The 23,368-nt window shown below is 35.6% G+C and overlaps 1 protein-coding gene across 5 annotated transcripts in view; it reads left to right on the top strand.

The window, feature by feature from the left end:
• Window positions 1–15,874, top strand: part of KIAA0825 (uncharacterized protein KIAA0825 homolog) — a 389,144-nt gene extending 373,270 nt beyond the window's left edge. For all 5 annotated transcript variants that reach the window (XM_019836968.3, XM_019836952.3, XM_023258417.2 and 2 more), the window contains one exon: window positions 13,452–15,874. In XM_019836968.3, coding sequence (XP_019692527.2) covers window positions 13,452–13,569 — 118 coding nt within the window. In that variant the 3' untranslated portion in view covers window positions 13,570–15,874. The remainder of the gene's footprint in view (window positions 1–13,451) is intronic.
• Window positions 15,875–23,368: the final 7,494 nt, after the last annotated feature.

The raw sequence follows: 23,368 nt of genomic DNA, 5'->3' as shown, positions 1-23,368 counted from the left end.
AATAAAACGCAATGTGATGATAAAATAACAGATCCAAAAGGTAACAGAAGAATTGTAACAAAGCAATATGTGGTTAACAGACCAGAATAGTGTTCACATTAGGTACATAAAGACTCAAAGGAGAAGGACAATCACATCAGGGTTGGGTAGTTGGGAAGGATGTTATAAAAGAGGTAGGATGTGGACTAGGTCTGAAAAATGAGCAGGTTTAGGGTATATGGAAAGGCATTTAAGTGAGTGGTACAGTAAAAGTAGACAGCAAACATGGGAAAACATAAGGTAGAAGCAGCAAGATATCGTTTTCTCCCTGAGGAGAGATGATGGCTAAACAGTACTACCACCAAGCTACAACACTAAGACTTGAAACTCTCTAGGCCGGGCCGTCACTGCAAGTTTGGTATAGCCATGGTGTGAGGCGTGGGCTCTGAATATCTGGAGAATATTGCACTGTTCAGGCAACAAAATCCTAAGCACCGATGATTCTGCACACATTTCCAATATATGGAGGCTGTTTTTCCCACATCACCAAGCAATTCTATGTACCAGGTAGGTGTCCTACAATTAATCTTAATTCTGAGACTATTTACCTAGAGAGGGCAATAGATCTTACAGGTTAAGGCCTCATTCCTACAAGACTGGCTTCTATTGTCTCCATTTCAGATGTCAATCACCAGTGCAGGTTGTCACCTGTACTTCTGACTGACAGTGCAATAGAATGGAATTTCCATTGAACCCCTCCTTAGATGTAATTTGCTACAGTAGCTCACAGAACTCAGAAATATATTTTACTTACTAGATTACCATTTTATTATAAACGGATATAACTCAGGAACAGCCAGATGGAAGAGATGCGGAAGGCAAGGCATGAGGAAGGGCACAGAGGTGCCATGTTCTCTCCCAGCATGCCACTCTGCCCAAATTTCCATGTGCTCACCATCCCAGACATTCTCTGAACTCTGTCCTTTTGGGTTTTTATGGAGGTTTTATTACATAGGCATGATTGACTAAATCACTGGCCATTGGAGATTGAACTCCATCTCCAGCCCCTTGCCCTCTCTGGAGACTGGGAGTAGTAATGGAAATCCCAAGTGTCTAAATGACAGGGTTGGCTCCTTTACTAACCAGCCCCCAATCTTAGGTGTTTTTCAAAAGTAACCTCATTAACATAACAAAAGACACCTTTATAGTTCTCATCACAGGAAATTCCAAACTGGGATGGTGACCATATACATATTTCTTATTAGAAATCACATTATCACAGCACCTAAACTGTGGACTGATGGCAGGGAGATGAATGTTGGAGTGACTGCAGAATAAATTATCCTTTAATGGTGACTGACTGTGTAGACAAGATGCGAGTATAGGCACACAGTACTTTTTGAAGTCAGACCCTGCTTTACAGTATGATGGTAATGGTTAGTTTGAATAATTAAAAATATACATTAGAATAAATATGAATTATAAATATAATTGAAGATGGAGTGAAAGCGACCACCAACAAGTTGAATCCAGAAAGCTTGAAGATTCAGTACCTTTAAATTTAAAACCTAATTCAGTACCTTTAAAAACATTAAATTATGTTTTTAAAGGTACTGAATTACAGTTTGGAACAGAGATGAATTACAGATAAGGAGACAAGAGCTGAATATGTGGGAGTAGATGTGGGGTTTTCCATGGGAGGAAGACTGCTCTTCATTGAAGAAGGTCTAGCATGAATCTGGGGGAACGCCAACATTTATAGGACAATAGGAGAAAGAAAACAGACCTCTTTTTCCCTCTGATTTGAACCTCCCTTTGAAGTCAGTCTGCACTATGTTGTGCAGAAGAGAAAAGAGAAGGACAAAACAGTTTGTTCAATGAGAATAAAATCCAATATGACTTTACTTTTTACTGTTCAGCTACCGACTGGTAGGACAATTTGAAATCATTAATTTGGCCAGATGGTTAATGTTGTTTAACAGTACAATTAACTAATAAATAAGTGTAAAGCAATTTGTAAATATAAAGTACTACATAAATGTTTACTAATAACATTAAATCAGGAGGCTTATTTCAACTTACATTTTTATATCCAAATATTTTGTTAGCATTTCAGGAGAAATGCCAATAATATGATCAAATGCCATTATTATGCACTGTATTTGAAAGATACAACAAAGGGTTTACAGGAAAACAAAAATAGCCATGGCCACGCTAGGCTGAATGAGTGAACTAGCATTGAAACGCCTCCCTCATGAAAGACAGGAGGGAACAACATAATCACAGAAATGTGTAAATGAAAACTGAGTCAAACCACTGTAATACTAACCAACTTCATTTTACCCATGTACTTAGAAGAAAGAGAATTTACCTGATAAAACAATATAAAGGCCCAGGGCAGAAAGAACATCAAGGCAAGAGCTCTGGGGAAGCCCCTTGAGAGAAGCAGTCTCATAAAATAATACCACCACTTTATGAATTCAGAGTTCACCTACTCTTTACAATAATGCACTAAGAGCAATACCTATCAAAATAACACCAGCATTGTTCACAAAGCTAGAATAAACAATCCTAAAATTTGTATGGAACCAAAAAAGACCCTGAATAGCCAAAGCAATTTTGAAAAAGAAAAACACAAAAATGAACTACTGGGACCTCATCAAAATAAAAAGCTTCTGCACAGCAAAGGAAACCATCAGGAAAACTAAAAGGCAACCGACACAATGGGAGAAGATATTTGCAAATGACATATCAGATAAAGGGTTAGTATTCAAAATCTATAAAGACCTTATCAAACTCAACACCCAAAAAACAAATAATCCAGTGAAGAAATGGGCAGAAGACATGAATAGACACTTCTCCAAAGAAGACATCCAGATGGCCAACCGACACATGAAAAAATGCTCACAATCACTCATCATCAGGCAAATACAAATCAAAACCACAATGAGATACCACTCATAGATGGAGCACACTCTAGAAGACAGTTAAGATTATGGTAGAGATCAGTGAGGTCTCATGAATTTTGCTGCTTATTAGGGACTAAAATACAACAATTCATTGCCAACAGCAGGGGTGTGGGTCAGGCTGCAGTTCTTTTTCCATAGTAGGCAGGTAGGAAATTTAGCAATAGCGAAAGAGAGCAGGCTACCAAAGTCAAGAAAAACAAAAATATACTCACTTCATAATGTTTCCAAGGGAAAATTAAAATACACTGGTTCCAACATTTTCTGGGTCCTGAGGGACATGCTTCCTCTACAGATTCTAAACATATTAATATAAACTAGGGATAGACATTTTATTTATTTATTTTTTTAAAAAATTTTAATGTTTATTTACTTTTGAAGGAGAGACAGAGTGTGTGGGGGGGGGGAGGGCAGAGAGAGAGGGAGACACAGAATCTGAAGCAGGCTCCAGGCTCTGAGCTGTCAGCACAGATCCTGACGCGGGGCTCGAACCCACAAACCGCGAGCTCATGACCTAAGCCGAAGTCAGACGCTCAACCGACTGAGCCACCCAGGCGCCCCCGGGATAGACATTTTAAATAAGTTTCCCAATCAGTTGTGTTTAACAAACTGATAAACTATTTTATTTTCCAATAGTAATTTGATAGAATTGACTTGTTTTTACACTGTGTTAACAAAGCCTAAAAACTAGGATAGAATTAAAGATAAACTCTTAAGAGCTTATAGATGGGAGAAAAATCAAGATGGCTTCATAGGAAGGACTTGAGAGCACCTCCTCCCACAGATAACTATGCAACTACATTTGGAATAATTTCCTCAGAAAAAAACCTGAAAATGGATAAACAGCCTCCAAAATTAGAGACAGAAAGGCAGCACTGACATGGGTAAGAGTGACAGAGACAAGTTCTCACCAGAAAAAGAAAAAGCCCAACCCAGGTGCAGTGATCTATAATTGAGAGGGATCTCAAGAACACAGAACGCCTCCCTTAGGCATTTCAACTCTTAGGTCCTTCACAGGAGAGACAACACTCTAAAAAGCCAGGTTTTGACAACTAACAGGGATTATAACCAGAAAAATCATAGTTTTAGGGAATGGAGAACCCACTCTTAAAGGGCCTGTGTGCAGTCTAACTGGCCCTAGGAACCAGCAATAAAATGCCAGTTGGAAAAATGCCTAGAACATAGGTGTTAGTCCAGGAACATCTGCCAGTCAGGTGGAAAACTGCTGAGGCACTGGGGATGGAAACACTGTCAAGCACCACTTTTGTGGCCATATTCTACCATGCTCAGCCAAAGCCACTACTACTCATACTCTAAGGTGCTAATGTTGGTAGAGCTGCCTGCTGACAACCCTGCCAACAACTGCAGCAGCACCCGTAGTACCCCAGAAGGATGGGCGGGCCTAGGAAATCCCCACCCACCACAGCAGCCCCAACCAGCTGGTGGTGGCAGGGGGTGAGGAGCGGAATGTGAGAGCCCTGCCCACTACTGAAGCCCAGGACAGCGTGGTCAAGGGAAAAGCCCCACACACTACAGCAACCCCAGCCGAGCCACAGAGAGAAATCTAACCAGCTGCAGTGACCTAGCCAGCCAGGCCAAGGGAAGAGTCCCAACGACCACCATCATGCCAGGCTGGCACACAAACTAACACAGGAAATGTCCCCTTGAGGATCTGATTCTCGTGGCCAAGGGAGAGTGTACTTCTGGGGCCCACAGGACATTTCCTACACAAGGAAACCCCTTCAAGACCGGAGAGGTAGCCAGTTTGCTGAATACATAGAAATAGAGACAGAGAATCAAGCAAAATGAAGAGACAGAGGAATGTATTCCAAAAAAAAGAACAACAACAACAAAAACTCAGAAAAAGATCTTAATGAAATGGAGGTAAATAACTGACGTGATAAAGAATTCAAAATAATAGTCATATAGATACAGAACTCAGGAGAAGAAACTGATGAACACAGTGAGAACTTCAACAAAGAGAGAGACAATATAAAAAACTACCAATCACAGCTAAAGAATACAAGAGCTAAAATGTAAAAATATACTAGAGGGAATCAACAGCAAATCAGATACAGAAAAGCAGATCAGTGACCTGGCAACAGATAGTAGAAAGTACCCACTCAGAATTAAGAAAATCAGCAAAAAGAAAAAAAAGTATTTGAAAAGACAAGAGTTTTGAGGGCTATCAGGGACAACATCAAGCTTACTAACATTGACATTATAGGAATCCCAGAAGAAAAAGAGAAAGGGGCAAAAAACTTACTTGAAGAAATAATGTCTGAAAACTTCTCTAACTTGTGGAAGAAAACAGATACCTAGGTCCAGCTAACATGGAGTTCCAAACTAGATTAACCCAAAGAGAGCAACTTCAAGACACATAATTAAAATGTCAAAAATTAAAGATAAGAGAGAATCTTAAAAACAGTAAGAGAGAAAAACAACTAGTTATACAGAAGGGAGCTCACATAGGCTACCCCCTGATTTTTCAGCAAAAGCTCTGCAAGCCAGAAAGGAGTGGCATGATATCTTCAAAGTGCTGAAAGGAAAAAACTTAAAACCAAGAATATTCTACCTGGCAAAGTTTAAACTTGAAGGAAAATGAAAGAGTATTCCAGACAAGCAAAAGGTAAAGGATTTCATCACCACTAAAACAGCCTTACAAGAAATACTAAATTAAAGCAGAAAAGGTCATAACTAAAAATAAGAAAATATATGAAAGTAAAAGAAGTCTCTCTGGGAAAGGCAATTATGTAATAAATGTACTGAACCATTCACTTATGAAGCTCATACAAAGTTTAAAAACAAAAGTACTGGGGCACCTGGGTGGCTCAGCTGGTTGAGCATCTGACTCATGATTTTGGTTCAGGTCATCATCTCATGGTTCATGGTTTACGGTTCATGGGTTTGAGCCGTGAGTCAGGCTCTGCAGTGACAGTGTGGATCCTGCTTGGGATTCTCTCTGTCCCTATCTCTCTGCCCCTTTCCCATCTTCAAAATAAATAAGGAAACTTAAAAAAAAAAACCCACAAAATTACTAAAACCAACGATAACTATAATAATTAGGTAAGGGATATACAAAATAAAAAGATGTAAAATATGATGTCCAAAAAAGGGGGGGTCAGTAAAAATGTGCTTTTAGAATGTAAATGAACTTGAGTGACTGTCAACTTAAACTAGGTTGCCATATATATGTGTATATATATATATATATATGCTATCATATATCAATTTCATGATAAACACAAACCAGAAACCTACAATAGATACACAAAGAAATATAGCAAAAGGAATCTAAGCATTATACTAAAAAAAAGCATCAAACTGCAAGAGAAGGAACAAAAAGGAACTACAAAAATAGCCAGAAAAAAATTAACAAATTGAATAAGTATATATCTATCAATAATTACTTTAAATGTAAATGGACTAAATTCTCCAATCAGAGGTCATAGGATGGCTGAAGGGATAAAACAAAATAACAACAACAACGCCAAAATAAAAAAAAATTAAAAAAAAGACCAAATCTAAATGATGCCTATAAGAGATTCACTTCAGATCTAAATATACACACAGACTGAAAGTGAAGGGATGGAAAAAGATATTTCATGCAAATACAAACAAAAAGAAAGCTGGTTAGCAATAATTATAATAGAGTTTAAAACACTGCAACAAAAGAGAGAGAGAAGTACATCATCTAATGACAAAAGGATCAATCCAACAAGAAGATATAACAATTGTAAATATCTCTACTCTCAAAATAGAGCACCTAAATATGTAAAGCAAATATTAAGAGACATAAAAAGAGAAATTGATAGTAATACAATAGTAGGGGTGAGTTTAACACTACCTTACATTATTGGATAGATCATCCAGACAGAAAATAAGCAAGGAAACATTGGCCTTAAATGACACAGCACAACAGATGGAATATAATATTCCATCCCAAAACAGCAGAATACACATTCTTTTCGTGTACACATTTCAAAATGCAACAATTTCCAGAGTGGACCACATGTTAGGCCATAAAAAAAGTCTCAATAAATATAACAAGATTGAAATCATATCAAGCTGCTTTTCAGACCACAATGGGATAAAATTAGAAATCAATTACAAAAAGAAAATTGGAAAAAACCAAAAACATGTAAAGACTAAACAACAAGCTATTAAACAATCAATGGGTTAATGAAGATAAGGGGAAATGTAAAAATACTTTCAGACAAATCAAGTGGAAGCACAATGTTCCAAAATCTAAGGGATATAGCAAAAGCAGTTCTAAGAGGGAAGTTCACAGAGATATAAGCTTACTCCAAAAGACAAGAAAAATCTCAAACAACCTAACTTTATACCTAAAGGAATATAGAAAAATAAAAGCAAACAAAGACCGAAATTAGCAGAAGGAATGAAGCAATAAAGTTCAGAGAGGCAATAAATTAAATGCAGGAAAAAGAAAAGATCAATGAAACTAAAAGCTGATTCTTTGAAAAGACAAAACTGATAAACTTTTCCAGACTCCTCAAGAAAAAAAAGAGGCCCCAAATAAATTCAGAAACGAAAGAGAAATTACAGCATATACCAGAGAAATATGAATGATCATGATACTACTGTGAACAATTATACACCAACTAACTGGACAACCTAGAAGAAATGGATAAATTCCTAGACATGTACAATCTTCTAAGATTGAATCATGATAAAAAATAGAAAACCTAAGTAAACTAATTACTAACAATAAAATTGAATTAGTATTCAAAAAATCCCAACAAATAAAAGTCCAGGATCACAGGGCTTCACCTGTGAATTTTACCAAAAATTTAGAGTTCATAAGATGAACATAAGGGAAGGCAGACAAAAATAATATAAAAACAAGGAGGGGGACAAAACATAAGAGACTCTTAAATACAGAGACAAACTGAGGGTTACTGGAGGGATTGGGGACAGAGGTTTGGTCTAAATGGGTAAGGGGCATTAAGGAAGACACTTGTTGGGATGAGCACTGGGTGTTACACATAGGGGATGAATCACTGGAATCTACTCCTGAATTCATTATGCTAACTAACTTGGATGTAAATAAATTAATTAAATAAAAAAAAACAAATAAACAAGAGTTAATACCTATCCTTTTCAAATTATTGCAAAAAATTGAAAAGAATACTTCCAAACTAATTTTATAAGACCAGCACTACCCCAATACCAAACAAGACAAAGAGACTTACAAAAAAAGGCCAATATACCCAATGAACATAGATGAAAAAATCCTCAACAAAATATTATCACAGCGAATTCAGCAATACATTAAAAGGATCATACACCGTGATCCAATGAAATTTATTCCAGGGATGTGAGGATGGTTTAACATTAGTGAATCAATCAATATGATAAAAACATTAATAAAATGCAAGATAAAAATCATATTATCATCTTAATAGCTGCAGAAAGAGCATTTAACAAAACTCAACACCCATATGATAAAAACCTTCAACAAAGTGGGTATAGAGGGAATATACCTCAACATAATAAAGGCCATATGTGGTAAACTCAAAGCTAACATAATACTCAATGTTGGAAAGTTGAAAAATTTTCCTCTAAGAACAGGAAAAAGACAAGGATGCCACTTTAATTCAACATAGTATTGGAGGTCCTAGCCATAGAATTTAGGCAAAAAACAAAAATGAAAGGCATAAAAATTGAAAAGGAAGAAGTAAAACTGGCACTATTGGCAGATGATTTAATGCTCTATATAAAAAAGTTGGAAAGACTCTTAGAATTAACTACTAGAATTATTAGAATTAACAAATGGATTCAGTAAAGTTGCAGGATAAAAAACACACAGAAATCTCTTGTGTTTCTATACACTTATAACAAACTATAAGAGAAGAAATCAATCCCATTTACAACTGCATCAAAAAGAATAAATTACCTAGGAATAAATTTAAACAAAGAGGCGAAAGACCTGTACTCTGAAAACTATAAGACAGTGATGAAAGAAACGGAAAAGAACATAAATAAATGGAAAAATATATCATGCTTATGGATTGGAAGGAGATTATTGTTAAAATGTCCACACTACCCAAAGCAATCTACAGATTCAAGGGAATCTCTATTAAAATACCAATGGCATTTTTCACGGAACAAGAACAAATAATCTTAAAATTTTTATGCAACCACAAAAGACTCTACGTAGCCAAAACAATGTTGAGAAAGAATGAATCTGTAGATACCATGCTCCTTAATTCAAAGTATACTATAAAGCTATAGTAATCAAAACAGTACTGGCAAAAAAAGAGACACAAAAATCAATGGAAAAGAATAGACATACCAGAAATTAACCCATGCTTATATGGTCAATTAGTCTATGACAAAGGAGACAAGAATACAGTGGGGAAAGGAGAGTCTCTTCAACAAATGGTGGTGGGAAAATGGGGCAACTACAAGCAAATCAATGAAACTGGACCACTTTCTAACACCATATATAAAAATAAACCCAAAATGGATAAAAGACTTAAGTATAAGACATGAAACCATAAAACTAGAAGAAAACATAGGCAGCTAGCTCTCTGACATCTGTCTTAGCAATATATTTTTTTTTTTTTTGGATCAGTCTCTTCAGACAAGGACAGCAAAAACAAAAATTTTTAAATGGCACTACATCAAACTAAAACCAATAGAGCAAGAATGCAACCTGCTGAATGGGAGAAGATATTTGAAAATAGTTATCTCCAATAAGGAATATCCAAAACATTAAAAAAAAAAACCCTCAAAACTCACTATAAAAAAAACAAAACTCTTCGATTAAGAAATGTGAAGAGGACCTGAATAGATATTTTTCCAAACACATACAGATGGTCAACAGACATATGAAAAGATACTCAACATCACTATCATCAGAGAAATCCAAGTCAAAACCACAATGAGATGTCACCTCACACCTGTCAAAATGGCTACTATCAAAAAGACCAGAAATACCAAATGTTGACAAGGATGTGTTGAAAAGAGAATCCTCTTGCAACGTTGGTGGGAATGTAAAGTGGTGTGGTCACTATGAAAAGTAGTAGAGAGGTTCCTTAAAATATTGAAAATAGAGGGGCGCCTGGGTGGCTCAGTTGGTTAAGTGTCCGACATCGGCACAGGTCATGATCTCACAGTTCGTGAATTCGAGCCCTGCATCAGGCCCTGTGCTGACAGCTCAGAGCCTGGAGCCTGTGTCTCCCCCTCTCTCTGCCCTTTCCCTGCTAACACTGTTTCTCTTCCTCAAAATAAATAAACATTAAAAAAAATTGAAAATATAACTACTATATGATCTATCATCAATTCCACTTCTGGGTATTATCTGGAAAAAAATGAAAACACTAACCTGAAAATTATGCACCCCCATGTTTACAACAGTATTATTTACAACAGCCAAGATATGGAAGCAACCTAAGTGTTCAGAGATAGATCAAATGGATAAAGATGTGGTATGTACATATACAATGGAACATCACTCAGCCATTAAAAAAACAAAATCTTTCCATTTGCGACAAGATGGATAGACCTAGAGGTATTATGCTAAGTGAAGTAAGTCAGAGAAAGGCAAATATCCTATGGTTTCACTTATCTGTGGAATATGAAAAGCAAAACAAATGAACAAAACAGAAACAGACTCATAATATAGAGAACAAACTGATGGTTGTCAGGGGGGAGGCGGGTGCAGGCTTTCCACCTGGTAAAATAACTGGCGAAATAATTGAAAGAGATTAAGAGGTGCAATCTTCCAGTTATAAAATAAATAAGCCATGGGGATGTATTGTACAGCAGAGGGAATATAGTCAACAATATTGTAATAACAATATTGTATGGTAATAGGTGGTAACTAGACTCAGCCTGATGATTTTGTAATGTATATAAATATGAAATCAATATATTGTACACCTGAAACTAATATAATGCCAATCATACTTCAAAAAAGAAACTTATAGATTTGAAATAAAATAGTACTTGAGATAAATAAACATTTCAAATCTCTAATGCTTTATTCAATTAAGGTGAAATTATTAGAGAAAATGTAGTTTGAATATTATTTTTTCTCCTATCTCTGTCAAAATTTCTTATTCTCACACGAAATGATTTCTTCTTAATAAGCACCAGGCAAATATAAAAAGGCTGTGATAGATAAATTATGTTGCTTACGATCATTAATTACTAACAGCTCAATTATACTGTTAGGTGCCTACAATTCTCATGAAGCTTCAAAAATCCTTATCTTGGATTCTATTATGTATACAATTCATTTAAATTACATTAATTATACAGATATTTAAATGAAGCAGAGATCGTGCTTTCAATTTTCACAAGTAGAGACAATAATCAAAATATTTATGTACATATTACATATTTTGTTCTGTTGACAGTCATAAAATAATTCATTTACTCAGTACAATATTAGCACCTTTTCCATGGAATAAAAAAGGCAAACCTAATTTTTCATGTTTGGATTTCTTTAAATTATTTACATTAATTTTAGAGAGTTCTTTTTTTCTTTTTTTAAATATCTTGTCCAATTTGGTCAACATTTTTCAGGAAATAAAATGTTCAAACTATTTTTAACATTAATGAATGATACCTGTAAAATGGTTTTAAAATTATGCTGAGTGCCTCATTTGTAAGTCTAAACTCTAGAGCCTGACTCCTTGATTTCAATCCGAAGATACCTGGACAAGTGACATTAACAGTATATCTCAGTTTACCCCTCTGTACAATGGGAACAACATTTTCTAGTACAGATTTAAAGAGTGATATGTCATATGTTTAAAACAATGCCTAAGACATAGTGCTACTTAAGTATTTTCTGTTATTAATATATTCCTTCTTGGAAGGAGTTCAACTTAATATGAAAATTAATGAAAACCAAGTTCACCTGTATAAAATGAGTAATGACAGTTTTTATCTTTAAAACTCCATGAAAATAGTAGAAAGTACCTTGTAGGCTAAACTTTAAAATTCTAATTACTGACCTAAGGAGAACTGCCCCTTGTCACATGACTGAACAGTGTAGCAGTGAAAAATCTCTTTATCCTTCAAGTTGTTATTAAAACCTATATGACCAATGACCTAACTCTGACCATATGGGAATGTATAGAGAAATTAAGACAACCATAAATAATAAGTTTTTAGATCCACCAAAGGTTGGGGCTAGATATAAGGAGAATCCCAGGCAGACAATGATGAAGATATGTAAATTAAACCCATGTCTAATCTCTCAGATAATTCCATCTTTCTCTCCACTCTTCCTTCTTGCTTTATAATAAACCACCTCCCAGGACTGGTCAGGGCATATTGAACCCAACACTCCAAGAAAACCCATATGAAAGAAAACAAGGGTCCCAGTAGGAGGTTTCTATGGAAAATGAAATATCCTTGCTTTCTTTTCATTGAAGAAAACCAGAATGATCCCATTCCAAACTCAATATATTTCTTCATGTATGACAAACTCTTATCCAGGAGTTCTGACTATAATAAAACAGTGGGCTTCTGGAAGACATTCAGTGAACAAGTACTTGCTTGTTAGAAATTCTATTCCCTTATAGCAGAGAGTCTTTTAGGATATATATCTTCTTAGGATGTTTTAGGATTAAAACATTGGATTTAAAATCCATTTATGACAGCATGTCATAGTGGATGGCCTGGGGATTGGTAGAAATAGGAGTGAGGAAAAGAGAAAGAAAATATATGCAGAGGATTCATTCTTGGATTGCTAGGTTAAATGTGCCCTGGCCAGTCCTGGGGAAGTGGCATACATGAAAGAGAAAGTGCCCTGGCCAGTCCTGGGGAAGTGGCATATATGAAAGGAATTAACTGGACTTGGGTTATTGTGCTAGTTACTTTAAAGGTTATATTCATATACATTTTCATATTCTACCATTTTGTTCTGTATCTGTCAATCACCCAAAATTAGTCTTTAATCTCTCTTCTTTAGCCAAATCCCTATTGAATTTTCCTAACAATTTGCTGCTTTTCTTGGATCATTTTAACTTGATTACTTCAAATCTTCTATTATTTCTAGGAATAGACTGACCTGCCTTTAATATACAGTATATTCAATTTAGCTAAATATTCTTGCTGCTGAAGTCTTCCTGGAGAATCTCTCTGCAGCTTAAAGCCACTGATATGCTGATCAGTGGGGAAAAATACTATGGAAAATATTTACTTATTAATTGCGAATTCTAGGTTTTATTTATATGCACGTATATCCTAGTAAAGCATACACATTTTTTAAATTAACATATTCAGAAAACTCACTTAATATTTTAAAACTTTACCTTGGAGTAGAACTGGTTTGACTCCACTTTTGTCTCCCATTCTCTGGCCCAATCTGCAAGAGCAGTGACAGTGAACTTTGGTGCTGGAGAGGCAGTCAGTAGAAGACAGATGCCTCAGTAAACCAGTGATAGAGTATCCAAGCCTTGAATAACTGAGTGTTGACTATAGTTTGGAAGTTACAAAAATACTAAAATGTGATTTTTCTTTTAGGTGGGAAATGAGAAAGAATGAAAGACTAGAAGAGGAAGAAAAAGCAATGCTGGAACATTTAAAACAATTTTGCACCATCCAGAACTCTTCTGTCTCAGATAACACAGAGGAACCATAATCTGCAGAAAACAGCAACAGCTTTATTTTAGGAAATAATCACATGTAATGGAGTAGGATTTTTACTACAGTCAGAATGAACCTCAGATGTGCTGTGAAGCATGAAACCAATAACTGAGTAATCTCTGAAATGAAAAGGAATACACCACATAAAGAATAAAGTGCTACACATTTTTTACTTTAAAAATAATTTCAAATGTTTTTCTTTCCTCAGTTGTTCTCTTTATATAACTGCTGCCATCTCGTGTTCCCTTTGAATTATATTTTTTTTTCTTCTTTCAGTCTTGAAGTATCTATGACAACAGACAAAATGTTTGGAAATCTTTTCCCTAAGGATTTTTAAATACAGCATTTGGATGTTAAGTTGAATGGAGTAACATAGCCCCTTGAGGGTTGTCTGAAAATTTCAATTTAGTTTTATAGCTGTAGCCCAAGTCCAGGTCTTAGCGACTTTTAAAACCCACCAATGTACCAGCCTCCTTTTCCAAAGCCACTTCCTCAGGCAGTTTATCTTAACCAGCAAAACATTCTCCTAATATATAACTTTAGTCCTATCTCTGCCTATAATGGTTTTTCAAACATCATATTTAAACTTTCAATCATATGCTTTCAGATCCTATACCCAATGTCTCCATGTTCAGGCAACTGCCTGTTATCCTCTTGGTTCAAGCCACACACTTACCATTTTCCCCAACTGGAAACCATCTTTCTCCCCAAATAACATTTAAAACTCATTCCAGCAATCCCATAGTTTCTGTTACTTCTCTTATTTCTATTACACTCACACACTCACACACACACACACACACACACACACACACACACACACACACACACAATGGAATGTGTTCTAGAGCCCTCACATCAAGTTATAATTACTATACCCTTCCTATTAGTGCATGGTATTCGATTATAAAGACCTCAAAGGGTTTGTCATATGAAGTCTCCCTCTTTAAGGGGTTCCATAGTTTTCCCAAATACCTGCTCCAGAGTTATCCATCTAGTGGGTCATTAATACATTAATTAGTAAATAATTCAAACAGTTGTTTGAATGTCATTAAAAGAAGACGATTAGATTGTTGAGCAATCTACAGGACATCTGGGAGAAGCCTTATCTATTTTAGACCATATGACATCGAACATTATGTTTCTGATGTTCTCAGATTGTCCACGTTCCCACATTCTGTGATTTTTATAAAATATGTGTAGGCTAGATAATTTCCAAAGTAAAGTACTTATGCATTTTTTAAAAAGTAAAATCTTAGAATGCAGAGGAGGCCACCTTAGAAAATCTCTTGCATTATTTCCTACATAAAAACATATAAATGGCCATGTAGCCAGCTGTCTACCAAGTAACACATTTTATTTCTATAAAATGTACTTTGTTGGTTAGTATAATCATGAACTAAATGTTTTAAGACAATGTTGAAATAATTTCTAAAACTTCTATACAGACAATTTAAAAATGGTAAGAAATATTTATGAGAATTGAACTTTGCACCTAATCTTACCTATGAACACTAATCTTACCTATAGTAACACTGTAACAATCAACTGAAGACAACAATTTTCTTTCTTTAGCTTCATGATGGTTTCTGTAAATCTGCACACTATATTTTATTAGAATAGACACTAAAAGAGAAAGTCAAAATAAAAATAAACTGAACCAATAAACTAAATAATCTTATAAAGTAAAATATTTCATATTTGGGTTCTTTGTCTTCTAATATATTTAAAAATAATCTTTTAACACTTTTTTTCTTTTTTCTTTTTTTTTTTTACTGAATCTGTACATTTCTATGGTAATGCTAAGAAGTGACTTATTTCCTCTAGAAAAAATTTCTTAATGGCTCCATTTAAAGGGAAATAAGAATAGTAAGGGGAGAAGGAGATGAGGAGGAAGGAGAAAAATGTGAAAAACAGAAGAGTTTACAGATGAATTCTCTTCTATATTTGCTCAGTGAGATTACTGTAGCCAGTGGAAGGAAATTTATAATTGGGAATATTAAATGACAAGACACTGGTTTATCAGATTATTTTGACTTTATACTCAACATGTTTCTTAAAATATGAAAAGAATGGTATTTAAAAAGTTATTCTTTCTCATGTTTATTTTGCATTTGTGTAACTTAACAGCAGCAATTAAGCCTAATACTTTATTAGTCCCAATACGCTTATTGCAAAAATATTATCTTCCTTCTGTGTTCTGTTTAACTGTATTTTTATGTAATTATAAAGATGTATCTAGTTTACCGGTTACTATGTGAAAAAGTATGAATTTTCAATAAAATATAGATAATAATCTATATTCCAAGTATTTTACATTTTTGTCATCGCTACCAAATACTGTTTATAGAACTATCTACCAAGAAATGTGAAAAATAAATGGCTTATTTTGTCTACCAATAGGTGGTTACCCAAAGTGTTCTATTACCCCAGTTCACATATTCCTGAGTCAGAGAGAGCTTCTGGTAATTTTTAATTAGCATTTCTTATTATAAAAACTCTTTAAGATTTTTGAATGCTTTTCATTATGCTTGAAATATTTCATAATTAAAAACACAAAAAAAGCTGTATTCAGACTTCTAAAGGAAAGAAATCTGGTCACATACTACAACAGGGATGAATATTGAGGACATTATGCTAAGTGAAATAAGACAGAAAAAGACATATACTGTATGATTCCACTTATATAGGGTAGCTAAAGTAGTCAAATTTATAGAGACAGAAGGTAGAATGGTAGTTACTTGGGGCTAGGGAAAAGAAGAGATGTTTAATGAGTACAGAGTTTCAGTTTTACAAGATGGAAAAGTTCTGGAGCTCTGTTTCACAACATTGTGAATATACTTAACACTATTCAACTATATACTTAAAAAAGGTTAAGATGGTAGGTTTTATGTTACATGTTTTTTAACACACACACTTCCCCAGAACTGCTATATGTAGAAATTCCATTGCAAAATGCCTAACAAGATGCCTGAAAGCTCTTAATTTTTATTGGGAACCATGAGACCAATATATCCAGCATCAGTTATTATTCCACACAATGACAAAACTATTTGGTTTGCCTTTGAGAAATGTTTTCAATAGCACCATCAGTAAAGCAATAAACACTTGTTTGTCAAGAATTTACAGAATTCAAAACCTTATAAAAAACACTTTTCCTTTCAAAATATTATAATTACTTGCACACATAAAGACCTATATTATGGGGCACTTGGGTGGCTCAGTTGGTTAAGTGTCTGACTTCAGCTCAGGTCATGATCTCGCAGTTTGTGAGTTCAAGCCCCACGTCAGGCTCTGTGCTGACAGCTTGCTCAGAGCCTGGAGGCTGCTCCGGATTCTGTCTCCCTTTCTCTCTGCCCCTCCCCCACTCACACTCTCTCTCAAAAATAAACATTAAAATTTTTTTTAAGTTAAAAAAAATAGAAAAAAAGACCTGTATTACTTACCAATTACTGTACAAAATTACTGACATAATTTGGCAGCTTAAAATAATATACATTATCTCACAGTCTCTTGTGTCAACTCTTTTGTGCCTGGGCATGGTTTAGGATATAACACAGTTGCAATGAAAGTATAAGCCAGGGTTGTGGTCTCATCTGAGGCTCAATCGGGGAAGGATCCACTTCAAAGCTCATATGGTTGTTGACAACATTCATTAGCCTGCAGACTATCAGACTAAGGACCTCAGTTACTTGCCATGTGTGTCTTCCCATAATGGCCTCCTTCTTCCTCAGAGTCAACAAGGGGAAAAGAATCTCCTTGAAAGATGAATGCTATTGGGGCACCTGGGTGGCTAAGTTGGTTAAGCATCTGACTTCACCTCAGGTCATGATCTTGTGGTTTGTGGGTTCGAGCCCCATGTCGGGCTCTGTGCTGACAGCTCAGCCTGGAGCCTGCTTCAGATTCTGTGTCTCCCCCTCGCTCTGCCCCTCCCTTGCTCATTCTCATTCTCTCTTTCTCTCTCTCTCAAGAATAAACATTAAAAAAAAGATCAATGTTACAACTCTATGTAATGTAATCAAACACATGCAACTATGCACATTCTATCACCTTTAACAAATTCTAATGGTCAAAAGCAAAACACTCTTCCTGCCCATGCTTGGGGGAAGGGAACACACAACAGCATGAATACCAGAAAGTGAGTTTGATGGATGGGAGTCACTCTGCAGTCTATCCACCACAAATTGGAATTTAGGCACTGAATATCCTTTATGAGGGTAACCATGTTGAGAAGTGGAAGTAGAGATGGGCTACAGATAAAGAGCCAGGACTTAATATTTACTGCCACTTATCAAGCAGCTACAGTAAACCAGGCTTTTTGCAAGACAATATATATAAAATAGCCAATTAAATTCTTTCTAAGCCCCTGTTTAGAATTTTATTGAGACTCCCACTTGAGATAAGAAAATGAGTTATAGAAATATGAAAAAACTGACTCAGATTTTAAATGAAAATGCACAGTGAGGTTCTAGTCAAGATGGCCGTGTAAAAAGATCCTGAACTCACCTCCTCCCATGACACACTGAATCTACAGCTACATATGGAACAATTTCCTTTGGAATAAAACCCTAAAAACTAACTAAGAAACAACTACACATCAGGCAAATGAGAAAAACACCACATCAAAGTGGGTAGGAAAGACTGAAACACATGCTCACCATAAAACCTACCCCCGGCTTGATAACACACAGTCAAGAGGGAACTCAAAAACCACAGTTTCTTCCTAAGGAGTGAAGGGTTTGAACCTCAAATAGGGCACTTCAACTTTTAAGACCTGCAGCTAAGAGATGAGCCAAAACATCTGGCTTTGGAAAACAACCGGGCTTGCATATACAAGACCCACAAGTCTACAGTGATCTGAGAAAAGAGTCTTAACAGACTCACACACTCAACACTTAACCTGCTCCACACAGCTCAGAAGCAGCTGATCCTGACCAGACTTTATGGTAAAGAATCTCATTTGTTAATAAAAATACAGCGCAATGCATTGTACTTGTGAGTTGTTCAAAAGCGTAGGCATTCCCCCATCCCCAAAGTGGGCACCATCATTACACCGCACCATGTTTCTCTCCAATCTGTGGGCACCTTTTTGTTTTCTTTCCATGGGTCCCACACCTTTACAAATCCTCAGCCTTGCTCTAGCCAATGTGTGCCATCTACACACTCTCCCTTTGCATACTATCTCCCAGAGGGGAACTTTTACACCTGTTTGGTGCCCCAATTTTTATGACTGCCACCAAAGGGATGCTCTTTCATTGCCTGACTTTGGAGGTGGGTGGGGTGAGTTGTGTTCCTGGATCACAGAAAAGAAAAAGAGAGGACTCTTGCTTTGGATTATGTCTCCCTCTCTCTCTTTGCCCCTACACCCCTCACACTCTGTCTCTCTCAAAAATGAATCAACATTAAAAAAAAAAAAAAGAAAAGAAAAAGAGAGGAGTCAATAAACACATCAGAAATGAAAAAGGAGACATTAAAACAGACATCACGCAAATACAAAGGATCTCGTAAGAGACTACTATGAAAAATTACTCATGAAAAGATTTGGCAATCTAAAAGAAATGGATAAATGTCTTAAAAAAACAAAACAAGAAGAAAAAATTACTAAGGATGATTCACAAAGAAATAGAAAATGGGAACAGACCAATTACTAGTAAGGTGATTGACTCAATAATCAAAAACCTTCCAATAAACAAAGTCCAGGACCAGACTGACTACCTGGTGAATTCTACAATCCTTCAAAGAATAATTATTACCAATCCTTCTCAAGCTCTTCCAAAAAAATAGAAGAGGAAACACTTCCAAATTCATTTTATACGGCCAGTATTACCCTGATACCATAATCAGAGAAGGATGCCACAAAAAATTACAATCTAAATTCTCTGATGAGCATAGTAGCAAAAAATGTCAATAAAATATTAGCAAACTGAATTCAACAATACATTAGCAGGATCATACACCATGATCCAGTGCGGTTTATTCCAGGGATGCAAGGAAGGTTTAACATCTGCAAATAAATCAATGTGATATTCCACATTAACAAAATGAAGCATAAAAATCATGATTTAAATAGTTACAGAAAAAAGCATTTGACAAAATTCAACATCAATTTGTGATAAAATCTGAGGGAATTTACCTCAACATAACAAAGGGCATATATGACAAGCCCACCACAAACATCATACTCAATGGTGAAAAGCTCAAAGCTTTTCTTCCGAAATCAGGAATATGACAATGATGCAACTCCTGCCACTTTTATTTAGCATAGAATTGCAAGTCCTAACTACAGAAATTAGGCAAGAGAAAAAAAAAGCCATTCAAATCAGAAAGGAAGTAAAACTATCACTATCTGCAGATGACATAATGTTATATACAAAAATCCTAAAGAGTACCAAAAAACTTTTTGAATTAATCAACAAATTCAGTAAAGTTGCAGGACACAAAATCAATATGCAAAAATCTGTTTAATTTTTATACAATAATTAACTATCAGAAAGAGAAATTAAGAAAATAAACCCATTTTTGATCCCATCAAAAATAGTAAAATACCTAAAAATAAATTTAGCCAGAGAACTACAAGATCTGTGCACTCAAAACTCTAAGCCATTAATAAAATAAAAGACACAAATAAATGAAAAGATATTTTGTGTTAATGGATTGGAAGAAACAACATTGTTAAAATGTCCATAACACCCACAGCAAGCTACGGAATCAATGTAATCCTTATCAAAGTACTGATTATTTTCATAAAAAAATGAATAATTTGAATAGAACTATAAAATACCCTGAATATCAAAAGCAATCTTGAGAAAGAACAACAAACCTGGAGGTATATTTCCTCATTTCAAATTCTATCACAAAGCTATAGTTATCAAAACAGTATGGTATTGGGATGCTTGGGTGGCTTAATCAGTTAAGTGTCCAACTCTTGATTTTGGCTCAGGTCTTAAACTCAGGGTTGTGAGATCCAGCTCTGCACTGGGCTCCGTGCTGGGCATAGAGCCTGCTAAAGATTCTCTCCCTTTCCCTCTCACCCACTGAAATGCGCACATGCACTTCCCCCCCACCCCCAAACAACAACAACAACAACAAACAGTATGGTATTGGCAATAGAAGAGACACAAAAACCAATAGAACAGATTAGAGAGGACAGAAAGAACCCCGTGTTTATGTGCCTCATTAGTTTATAACAAAGAAGCCAACAATATACAATGGGAAATAGACAGTCTCTTCAATAAATGGTGATAGGAAAACTGGACAGTCACATGCCAGAGCAAAACTGGACTCCTTATACTGTAAACAAGAATCAACTCAAAATGGATTAAAGCCTTATGTAAGACCCAAACCATAAAACGTCTAATAGAAAATACAGGTGGTCAGTTCCTTGACATGTCTTTGTAATGATTTTTTAAATTTGGCACCAGAAGTAAAGGCAACAAAGTAAAAAATAAACAAGTGAGACTACATCAAACTAAAAAGCTTCTGCAAAGCAAAGGAAACCATCAAAATGAAAACGCAACCTACTGAATGGTTGATAATATTTGCATATTACATATCTGATAAGGGGCTAATATCCACAATATTTTAAAACTCATACAACTCAATAGCAGAAAATTTTTCGGTGAAAAACGGAAAATCTGAATAGTTTTCCAAAAACAAACAGATTGCTAAGAAATATGTGAAAAGATGCTCAACATCAGTAATCATCAGGAAAATGCAAATCAAAATCACAATGACAGATAACATCACACCTGTTAGAATGCCCATTATCAAAAGTTTTAACAGACCAGAAACAACAAGTATTGGTGAGGGTGTCGAGAAAAGGGAACCCCTATGCACTGTTGGTGGGAATGTAAATTGGTGCTGCTACTATGGAAAACAGTATGGAATTTCTTCAAGTGATTAAAAATAGGAATACCATAAGATCCAGCAATTCCACTTCTGGATATTTATCTGAGGAAAATTAAAGCACTAACAACAGCAAAAAATTGAGTCCTATATTCATTCCAGCATTATTTACAATAGCCAAGACATTGAAACAATCTTTAAGTGTCCAATGATTAATAGATGAAGAAAATGCATGCATGTGTGCGCACACACACGCACACACACAGGAATATTATTCAGCCAAAAAAGGAGTGAAATTGTGTCATTTGTGACAACATGGATGATCTTTTTCTCAGATGGAGAAACACACAAATACTGTATATCACTTTTATGTGGAATCCAAACCAAAACCAAAGAAACAATACACAAGCTCCTGGATACAGAAAACAATTGGTGATTGTAGAAATGGGACCGGATGGGCAAAATGGGTGAAGGGGCTCAGGAGGCACAAGCATCAAGTTATAAAATAAGACATGGGGTTGTAATGTACAATTGATGACTATATATAAAAATATTGTACTTCATACTGTAAGTTGCTGAGAGTAAATCTTAAAAATTCTCATCACAAGAAAAAAATTAACTATGTATGGTGAAGGATGTTAACTAGACTTTTTGTGGTAATCATCTCAGTATATACAAATATCAAATTATGTTGTGCACCTGAAACTAAAATGATGTTCTATGTCATTTATATGTCAATTTAAAAAAAGAGATGCACAGCAAAGCCCAGACTTCAACACGCTACCTCTAACCTAACCAGGTAGTATTGATAAGTGGAATATAACAAATAAAAAACCAGAATACCAGAGCTGGGGTCAAAAGTAAAAGTAACAGACCAGAAATGAAGAGAGATTCAAGCTGGCCCAAACTGCACACCTGACACTTTCTTCCAGCATACAGCTGGATAAAACTTCAGATACACTCCCCCAAAGAAAAGTTCAAAAACAAATAAAATGCATTTAAGGGCTCTGGAAATGGCCCATGTACAAACATCAAATAAAAAAATTATCTATTCCAGAAAAACCCGTGAAAATTTGGTAGGAAAAGCTATAGTATGTGGTATCTGAACCAAAACCACCCCTTTCTTAACTGTTCCCAGTGAGGCAGAGACTCCATCTCAGAAGGCTGCAGCAAAGACCCGGACCCTCCCAATCTGAAGACTTTCTTCCTGAGAAGAGCAGGATTTCAACATTTGTCATCCTGCCTGGTGCTGAGGCTAAATCTCTGGCAAATGCAGTCAAGAGGTGGGGGCTCTCACCTTCTGCTTAGCTCCCACTCATGGAATGGAAGCTCTATCTTAGGTGTGGTACTTTAAAAATACTGGAACCCAGATCATCTTTTCCCTACTCATGAGACAGTGGTTCCACTAAGAAAAAATTTTGTGATGTCCAATTTACTAATCTTTTCTGATTCATACTTTTTGCAACTTAAGTTTTTGCCCATCCCAAAGACATGAAGTTATTATGTTCTCTCCTAAAAGCTTTATTGTTTTTACCATTTGCATTTAGGTGTATGACACATTTTGAATTTTTTGTGTATAACGTCAGGTAACAGGTCAAGGTCTTCTTTTAGTGTCTGTAAGAATGGAAGTTATTGGGTTGCCTGAGTGGCATATCTGGGACACCTGAAGCATCCAACTTCAGTTCAGGTCATGATCTCATGGTCCATTAGTTCAAGCCCCGTGTTGGGCTCTGTGCTGACAGCTCAGAGCCTGAAGCCTGCTTCAGATTCTGTGTCTTCCTCTCTCCATTCCTCCCCTGCTCATGCTCTGTCCCTCTGTTTCTCAAAAATGAATAAATGTTAAAAAATGTTTTTTCTTAAAAAGGATGGAAGTTATTTATTTTGGCAAACATATTATCTCATGTTTGGAATTTGCAATCTTTTGCTGATATTATTTAATATTCTTAGAA

Source organism: Felis catus, chromosome A1 (assembly GCF_018350175.1).
Source record: "Felis catus isolate Fca126 chromosome A1, F.catus_Fca126_mat1.0, whole genome shotgun sequence".
NCBI lineage: Eukaryota > Metazoa > Chordata > Mammalia > Carnivora > Felidae > Felis > Felis catus.
Note: the sequence above shows the minus strand (reverse complement) of the source record. Positions and strands in the feature narration are given on the sequence as shown.